The following is a 9,645-nucleotide window of genomic DNA, read 5'->3' on the forward strand; positions in this document are numbered from 1 at the left end:
TTTGGTAAAGACCAGTCCAAGATTTCAGATTCAACCAAAACGTCTTCCTGCTGCTAACATTTTTAAAAGCAGGTCTTGCCAGTTTGTCAGACATGTACAAACGCAACTATCTCTTAGGGCTTATTGGAATTGACGCTAGGCTTTCGAAACTTGCGTATACTAACACATAAAAAATACGTACATGTCTTTGCTTGTTGAAATGTTAGGATACACCTTTTTTAAGGGTGAAAATATGAGTGGTGCCTAAAATCATTCTCCACTGCAGAGGAGGAGACTTAAGTTGCAATCAGATTCAGCAAATAACTGGAAACTGGTAGAACCACCTGAACTTTTAAAAGTCAAGTTTGAAGGCATTCTGTACTGCAGTTGCTACTAACCTGTGATCATGGCTGAGTACAAGGTAGAAGTAACGACCGGTGGAAGGGAATGCGCTGGAACCTTTGACCACATACTCGTCACCTTGATCGGCAGTAAAGAACAGAGTGAGAAAACAGACTTGGATAACTGGGGCATTGATTTTAAGACTGGGACGGTGAGTTGAACCTGAGAAGTCTGTAATATTCGGGGTTTTATGAATCTATGCATTGTCTGTATTTTGTCCCTTGTGTTTTTAATTCTAGAGTGACACGTACACCATTAAAACCAAAGAATCGCTTGGGGAACTTTTGTTGTTGAAGGTAGAAAAAAACTCGGGGTTTTTCCTGCATGATGATGAGTGGTTTTGCACAAAAATGTCTGTGACCACGCCAGAAGGAGACACCCTCCTTTTTCCATGTTACCAATGGCTTTCCAACGGTGAGGTGGTGGAGCTGAGAGGAGGAAAAGGTCCGGTTGATATCCTCTTGAATAAATCTGTACGTATGTTGTCATTTTTAAATGATAAAATATATGGCCTATTTTCAGCCATGAAGGCTTTTGAAGATGACCGCTCCTTGTGGATAGAGCACCGCAAAAATGAGCTGAAATTCAAAAAGAGCAATTTCCAGTAAGTTTTTGTATATTCAAAAATATGCAAGATTCAAGTTGGCCTGAATATATTCTTTCTAGGTGGGCCTCGACCAATGAAAAAATTCCCCACCACAGCAATTTTAGTCAATCAAGCGTCCCTGCTGAAATCCGCATGTCAAAGAGCAGAATTAAGGAATTTGAATCGGCCTTAACTTCGGGGTAAATCTATAGAATTCCCATTGTTTTTGTGATACTAAATTTTGAGTTATCAGTGTAGACATTTGATTTCGGTTGCACTTCAGGGCCTTTGAACTCAAAATGAAGGGAATGCTCGGCTCTCAGGAAAGCTGGAAAGCAGTTGAAGACATACCAACAATGTTCAGCGAGAGAAAAACTGAAATATCAGGTAGGTTATCTCCAGAGGTGGGTAGAGTGGCCAAAAATTTTACTCGAAAAGTGTTATTTCAAAATAATATTACTGAAGTAGTCATCCAAAAAAAGTACTTGGTGAAAAGAATGCTCAAGAATAACATTGTAACTGCCTACATTTTTTTTAACAATGGTATTTTTCTTCTCAGCTGTTGTTATAATGGTACTATACCATAACCCATTAATAACCACATGAAACCAAAGAAATACAAAAAAAAAAAAAAATCATTGAATTCCAGCGAAAGAAAAAAAAAAAAAAAGACAAATGAAACATTATTTGTCCAAAGAGCAAGAGTGCCCTCTAGTGGAGTGAATATTTCCTTCACAGTTCCTATTATGAAATTAAAAGAATCACATCTCCAGTTTTCCGGGGTCAATCAGTGCCAAATAAAAATTGGGAGGGAGGTTAAAATCCGTGCTTTCGAGTCATGTTGTGGGCGGCGCTCTATATCAAATACTTCATTTTTTAAGGTGTTTTAAATATGCCACCACAGACTTCATAATGTATTGACGGGTAACGGCGTGCGGGGCCGATAAATAGGGGGCCTGCAATGTTGGCGAGGCCATCAAAGCTGACCGAGTAAAATCACAAACAAAGAGCTTTTTTCGTTGAAAATTCTTGTGAATAAATGCTTAAATCCCTGAATTATTTATAAATATGGACGTAAAACAGTGTCAACTCTTGGTTAAAAGCAAAAAAAAACGTGCAGTTAGCATTTATTTTACGTAAATATGTCAAAGTACAATGCTAGTCTGTAAGTAAATGTAGCTAGCGGCCGCCTGATGTAAACAGACTTTTTCCGGGGAAAATTGTTGTGAATAAATGCCTAAAATCCCCAAATTCTTTACAGATATAGACGTAAAACTTTCTCGATTCTTAGTTAAAAGCAATTTAAAAAAAAAACGTGAAGTTAGCATTTATTTTATGTAAATATTGCGAATTATGACGCCAATGCAGTAGCCGCTAATTTCTCCCATTGATGTTTTTTCACGTTTCAAAATGCATGCATGGTACGAAAAATATAATAATTACCTTGAATCCTCGAACAAATCACTCCTGAGACAATCCTTGTTTGTATGCGGTACAGCTTTCATACTTTTTCAACAGAAATCCAGCGTTAGATCGCTGCGTGCGTGTTTGCGAAAAGCACCTCTTGATGTGGGCGGCCCCCTACTTGAATGCGAGGCGCAGTGCATGACCGATCCGACCCGTCAATACATTATGAAGTCTATGATGCCACGTGAATGAACAGGCTGGCGTGATCATAGAATGGCAAGCTTAAGTCTGATATGGCGGAAAACACTCAGGTGACTTGAAGTTCCGCTCTGAGACCCCCAATTTGGCCAACTTTCAAAATTATCCAATATGCATGTGTGATACATCATTGGAAAGCTTAAAATCTCAATTTTCTGGGGGAAATTTTTTTTTGAACGGGGGGCATTTAAAAAAAAAAAAAAAAAAAAAAGTTTTGTAAACAGCAAACCCTATCTTGAAGTGAGAGCACACGAGAGCAGAATTACAGACGCCATGACTTTAACGAGACATTATCACGTACTTACCTTGTTTCGATCTGAAAACTCCATGTAGCATGTACCACTGAGTGTCAAGATACAGCTATGAATGGCGACAGCTGGATTTTTGGGGGATTTTATGGGTGAAACATGGTAATATAACAAGGATTGCGATGCCGAAATCGCAGACATCAAGGTGTTCTTTTTCATATATTTACCCTTATAAACTTTTTTTCCCAATTTTTCTTTGTTTGGATCAATTATTTATCTAACATATCGGAGAAAATGCGACAGAAACAAAACAAAAAAAAATAAGTACAACTAAGCGATAGTTATGAGGTAGATACCCGTGATTTTTTTTACGGACGCCATTTTTTTCATTGTGACGTAATTTGGTTAAAATTTTATGTGAGTGAATAATTTTTAAAAGTCATTGTTTTTTTTTTTAAACGAAATATGAGACATCAATTTATTATTCTACGCTAAAAACGACAGATATTTTGAATAAGAAATATTAATTACTTCTTTTTATGGCTGGGTTGAAACAAAAGCGGTTGCGCGACGTCTGTAAACCGGGGTTTTCAGAGTAAAACGGACAAATTAAAAATAGTTCGGAGGCTTAATGTGCCATGTTTCTGCTATGACAGCATAAAGACATATTGTTCTATCAAACACAACAGTTGTTTTGGCTTAAAGTACTGTAGTTTTTTTTAAAGAGGAGTGCAAGAGCGGAAACTGCTTTTACAGTCTTGTCTGTGTTTTCTGCCATATGTATAATGGAGTCATGTGATTATTGTTGCGCTGTCTCATTGGTGAAATTGGTAGAGCTACTCATGGCATCACTGGCAAAAAAAAAAAAAAAAAAAAATCTAATATGTCGAATAAAGATGAAAAATGTAACGACTCTTGTGCAGCCCAATGTAGCGGAGTAAGAGTAGCGTTTTTTCCTTCAAAATTCTACTCAAGTAAAAGTAAAAAGTATGGCTTTTTCTATTTTCTATTCTTCGAAGTACATTTTTCTCAATGTTACTCAAGTAAAAGTAATGGAGTGCATGTAACGTGTTACTACCGACCTCTGGTTATGTCTAACTGCAAACGCACATCAAATACCCTGAAAACTGTACTTTGACTATTGTTCTCGTATAAAGATTTGCTGCTAAATTCCCCGAATTAACAATTTTTTTCAGATTACCTTGCTGAACACTGGAAAGATGACGAATTTTATGGCTCCCAGTTCTTGAATGGGGTTAACCCCTGTTTGATCAAACAGTGTTCAGAACTCCCTCCAAATTTCCCAGTCACCGAGGATATGGTAAAGCCATACTTGGAGGTAGGCATGCCTCTGCACAATGAGTTTAAGGTATGTACAAACAGCGACTTGCATTAATCATTCACAACAACAACAATAATCTGGTGTTTTCTGGGAAATGTTAACATCTCACTGTCCCACAGAGAGGAAATATGTTCCTCTATGACCAAAAGATCTTGAGTGGAATACAAGGGAGGCCGTATAATGGCGGACATCTGCAAGTACCTGCTCCTCTCTGTCTGTTGTACCTGAACCCGGAGAAAAAACTGATACCACTTGCAATACAGGTATTTCACAGTGTTTAACACTAATAGTCAATGATTGACAAATCAGCTTATCACCTTGTACAACAATGTTTTGGCAGATACATCAACAACCCTCGACGGAAAATCCAATTTTCCTGCCTAGTGACTCGGAGACTGACTGGCTTCTAGCCAAGATATTTGTCAAAAATGCTGATATGATGACTCACCAGGCCATCTCTCACCTTAAGAACACCCACTTTGTCTCTGAGCCCTGGGCTGTGAGCCTTGTTCGCAACTTCCCACTAATTCATCCTATTTACAAGGTATAGCTTGCACAAATGTTTGCAATCTCAATACGAACTGTCTGCAACTGTTCTGACAAAACTGTTCGAAGTAATTCCTCATCCTATCTCTAACTTCTCCCAATGAAAGAAACTCTTTGAGGATGGAGATGAAGCATTAAACTTGAAAACCCATTTGGCACTAAATGGCCCAGGAATTCTGTCCGTAAAATGTGACTGCTTAATTCAATTCAATTCAATTTTATTTGTATAGCCCTGGATCACAACAAGGTTGTCTCAAAGAGCTTTGCAGAGGCAATATGATACACAATCAGAAACCGCAAATGAAGCAACAAAGATGAATAAATAAAGTTCAAGTCCTGGGTATCCCCCATCCTTAGACCCTCCATGTTGACAAGGAAAAACTCCAAAAACTCCAGAGTCTTTGGGAGAAAATGAGAGACCTTGGGGAGTACCACAGTCAGGAGAGATCCACTCCCAGGACGGATAGACAGAAAGCCCCAGGACTGCTAATTGGAATTAGCAGGCCAAGTTACAGTCCGTAAAGATGCAGTGGCGTAAAGGAACAAGAAGAGGTCCATCTAGCCAGATGAGACGGGGGTAGCAACAAGGACGTCCATCCAGCCAGGGGTCCGGACAGTCAGGAGGCTGCAGCTGAAAAATAGCCCCTCCCCAGAGTGGAGGGGGGAAAGGGGACACCGGGTGACTAGTGATGAAGACACTAGACAACTAGATATTAACATTGGAAAATAGAAATAAAGTGAGACAAGTGGTAGGTAGAGTGAGAAAAAGGAGATAGAACTTAGTGGCTGTACTTCCCCCAGCATTGTAGCTTCTAGTGCAGCTTAGACTAGACTGTGAGTCTACTCCGACTTCAACTAGCCTGACCATAAGCTTTGTCGAATAGGAACGTTTTTAATCTAATCTTAAATGTGCAGACTGTCTCGGCTTCTTTAATATTAGCTGGAAGCTGATTCCATAAAACGGCTTGGTGGCTAAAGGCTCTAGCTCCGACAGTACTTTTAGAAACCCTGGGAACTACCAGTAGACCTGCATTCTGAGAGCGGAGTGTTCTGTTGGGGCGGTATGGAACCAGAGCATCGGTGAGATAAGATGGCCCCAATTCATTAATGGTCTTAAATGTAAGAGGAAGGATTTTAAAATTAATTCTAAACTCGACTGGAAGCCAGTGAAGGGCCTGGAGCACAGGGGTGATATGCTCTCTTCTATTGGTTCCTGTTAAAAGTCTTGCTGCTGCGTTTTGGACTAGCTGAAGACCTTTTAGAGAACTTTTAGGACAAGCTGCAAGTAGGGAGTTACAGTAATCCAATCTCGATGTAACGAATGCGTGAATGAATTTTTCTGCATCACTTTGAGATAAAATATTTCAAATTTTGGCTATGTTGCGCAGGTGAAAGAAGGCCGTTCGGCAGGATTGTTTAATGTGAGCTTCAAACGATAAGTCAGGGTCGAATAAAACTCTTAGGTTTTTAACTGTGGTGCTGGAGGCTACACTTACATTGTCCAGAGTGACTATCTGGGCAGCTAAAGAGTCTCTCACACTTTTCGGGCCTATTATAAAGACTTCTGTCTTTTCAGGGTTAAGTAGAAGATAGTTAGTGCTCATCCAGGTATTTATATCTCGGACGCAGGTGCTTAGAAATCTGCTTAAAATTTCAAAATACATTTGTCCCTTTCTGTGTAGTTGCTGATCCCTCACTTCAGGTGGATTCTACATGTCAATGCTCAGGCCCGTGAAGTTTTGCTGGGACCATCTGGGTCGTTTGCAATGGTATGACTTTGTTCAGTTTTGGACTAATCATTGTACCCCAGGTTCTAGCCTTCTTATTCCGGACTTATGCCATGTTTGCATTATGTCGGATTTGAGTAGAGTTCAATGGGAGTTGAAGGCACGATGGAGCTAATGATGCGAACGCAAGATGAGCTCACATACAGCTCCCTCTGTATACCGGATGACATTCGCAGTCGAGGACTCGAGTCCATTCCCAACTTCTACTACAGAGATGATGGCCTTAAACTCTGGGACATCATCCACAGGTTTATTTTAGCCATCAAAACTAACTGACGCTAACTGAGAGACTGATTGCGAACTGTTTATACTTGCCAGATTTGTGAAAGCCGTAGTAGGACACTTCTATCCCTCAGACAGCGAGGTTGTCAAAGACTCCGAGCTCCAAGGATGGATTCAAGAGATATTCACTCGTTGCTTCTTAGGAAAAACTTCCTCGGGTATTAAACCGAATAATTTGTCAACGCGATGTCTTTGCATCCAGATTAGTTTTATTGTGGATATCTTTTGTCACAGGATGTCCACAGACCTTCCAAACCGTTGAGGAAGTAGTCAAGTTTATCACCATGGTGATCTTCACCGTTTCAGCTCAGCATGCAGCGGTCAACAATGGACAGGTAAAACAGCAGTTAAGACTAAAAAGGACAGTAAGTGAACATACTCTGCAAATTAGCGTGAGCTTAAGTGATTTCTTTTTGATACTTCAGTTTGACTACGAAATGTTCACCCCCAACGGATCCTTGTTGTTGCGCAAGCCATCTCCAACTACTAAAGGACAGTCTACTAAGGAGACCTTTTTGGAGACGCTCCCAAACATTGGCGAGACAGCGAGGACCGCAAGCATTCTATATGTGCTCACGCTCAACTACTCCGATTCTGTAAGTTGAGCGTTGGTAACTTCTCAAAGAAAGCTATTTAGAACGGGGTGTCCAAACTTTTTGCAAAGGGGGCCAGATTTGGTGTGATAAAAATGTGGGGGGCCGACCTTGGCTGATGTTTTTACGTAGAACAATATGAGCAAATTTTAGCAAGCCATTCTGTGTGTCACATTTGCCTCATTATTTTTTTAATTGATAATTTCAACAATCTTGCAACTAGCCTTTGTGGCATTCTCTTTTGACTCTCGGGCTCTTGCGAAATAAATTAAACTAGCTTCAAGTTGCTTCAATTTCTCGCTGCGTATCTTCCCTGTAATCTTGTCATACATATCAGCATGTCTTGTTTGGTAAGATCGCCTCACATTGAAGTCTTTAAAAATGGCTTCTGTCTCTTTCCAAATGAGGCAGACACAGTTGTTGTGTATTTTAGTGAAGAAATAGTCCAAGTTCCACCTATCCTTGAAGCATTGGCCGTCGCAATCAACTTTCTTTTTTTGTTGATTGTCGCCATTTTAGAAAATTGGAAGTCAAGGGTCACACGGGGTAATGTTGCTTAGAGTGCTGCTGCCATTTAGAGGGTAAATGAGGAGCAGCATTTAGTGTGTAAGCGACTTCATATGCTGGTAGCAGTACCGCTGACCAATTTATTTAAGTCTGTGTGCGGTCCAGATGTTATTGATCTTATGACAGAGGCTGGGGGCCGGATGAAATTTGACCACGGGCCGCACTTTGGACATGTCTGCTTTAGAACCTCTTTAGATTATGGAAATAGTCATAATAAATATACGTGCCTCTGTATGGAAAGTGTCGAAATAAATCTACGTGACTCTGTTTTGCGATGATTGCAGGTGCCTTTGGGTTCATATCCTGAGGAAAGATTCCAAGAGCGTGAAGTCAAGCAGATGATGAAGGAGTTCCAAGCAGAGTTGTCAAGTCTTAGTGAATCCATCAAGGCCAGAAATGCAAAGCTTGTAGTGCCGTACACATATTTGGATCCGAGTCAATTGGACAACAGTATTATTAAGTAAGAAGGGAATTCCTTTTGGATGACAGAAATACTTGTCCTGCATACAGGCAATTGTTTAAAACTGAGTTATTTGGGTGTTATGGTAGTCAGTAAACCTATAGCGATATATCAACTAAACGTTTGTTGCATAGTTTTTGTCAATTCTTTCAGCACTTAAAGTTGATGTAGCATGATTTTTCTCCTACTTTTGTGTTTCACCACAAAATTGGGCATTTTACAAAACAGTTGAACCCTAATATTGTTAATCTTACTTTTTTGTAATTATTTTTTGCCATGAAAATAGACATCACACTGGACAAAATCTGCCAAAGTATTGATTGTGGTGCTCAGCACTTAAAGTTGATGTAGCATGATTTGTTTCCTACTTTTGTGTTTTCACCACAAAATTGGACATTTTACAAAACGCTTGAACCCTAATGTTGTTAATCTTTCTTTGTAAATATTTTTGGCCATGAAACTAGACATGCTCTTCCTTAATCTGAAACACTGGACAAAATCTGCCATTTTTTGCACTTTTTCTGTCCTTTATCGTAAATGTTTCAAAGTACTGATTGTGGTGCTAAAATATGTGAATAAAATGGTGGTTGAATTGCAATCTCGTTTTGTCTTTTTTTCCATTCACATCCCCGCCTGGTTTTTTTTCATCATTGCCGAAATAGGACAACGATTATGACGTGAATAGCGTACTGCACGAATGCTATTTTTAGACGTGATGTCGCCATCGTAACACGGATGTGGGACATTATAGACACGCCCTTGCATACAAACCATGTTATTTCTGCTTATTTTCTCTGGTAATCTTTTAAAAAAAAAAAAAAAAAAAAAAAAAAAGAACATACCGATCAAACACTGCTGCTATGGAACTTGTAGAAACGACTCTAGACATTATGACATATGAAGGATGTTTTCTTCATATGTTTCCCGAAACCAAAAACTCTGAGGAAAAAATGTAAAGAATGGATCATCTTGCGCGGACGTCCAAAAGACCAGTTTAACGCAAGCAATGTGAAGCCATTCACATTTCAGTAAACATTTTGTTGGAGGCCATGGTCCTTCAGAGGATGAAGAGGTAAGCCATTTTGATATTTTTCCTTTTTTTTGTTTTTTTTTTTAGCGTGGCGTTTTGCCGTGCTGCTTCGGTCTGACAATAATTGACCTGAAAAAAATTAAAATGGTATCTGACTG

The 9,645-nt window shown here is 39.5% G+C and overlaps 1 protein-coding gene across 1 annotated transcript; it reads left to right on the forward strand.

Moving 5' to 3' along the window:
• Positions 1 to 150: 150 nt before the first annotated feature.
• si:dkey-17e16.9 (hydroperoxide isomerase ALOXE3) lies at positions 151 to 9,037 on the forward strand. Its single transcript, XM_057823013.1, has 14 exons — positions 151 to 532; positions 621 to 825; positions 904 to 985; positions 1,048 to 1,167; positions 1,251 to 1,354; positions 4,077 to 4,249; positions 4,342 to 4,485; positions 4,563 to 4,766; positions 6,451 to 6,537; positions 6,637 to 6,803; positions 6,874 to 6,995; positions 7,072 to 7,172; positions 7,263 to 7,433; positions 8,282 to 9,037. Exons 1-14 carry the CDS (start codon positions 386 to 388, stop codon positions 8,459 to 8,461), a joined length of 2,007 nt encoding a protein of 668 aa, XP_057678996.1. The 5' UTR covers positions 151 to 385; the 3' UTR covers positions 8,462 to 9,037.
• Positions 9,038 to 9,645: the final 608 nt, after the last annotated feature.

Source organism: Corythoichthys intestinalis, chromosome 19, assembly GCF_030265065.1.
Source record: "Corythoichthys intestinalis isolate RoL2023-P3 chromosome 19, ASM3026506v1, whole genome shotgun sequence".
NCBI classification, from domain to species: Eukaryota; Metazoa; Chordata; class Actinopteri; order Syngnathiformes; family Syngnathidae; genus Corythoichthys; species Corythoichthys intestinalis.

Bases quoted from the DNA above. Each gene is read 5' to 3' on its own strand.
- si:dkey-17e16.9 (XM_057823013.1), top strand. From the start codon at position 386: ATGGCTGAGTACAAGGTAGAAGTAACGACCGGTGGAAGGGAATGCGCT. The intron at 1,168-1,250 runs GTAAATCTATAG...GTTGCACTTCAG, and splicing joins GAATCGGCCTTAACTTCGGG to GGCCTTTGAACTCAAAATGA. The intron at 4,486-4,562 runs GTATTTCACAGT...ATGTTTTGGCAG, and splicing joins TGATACCACTTGCAATACAG to ATACATCAACAACCCTCGAC.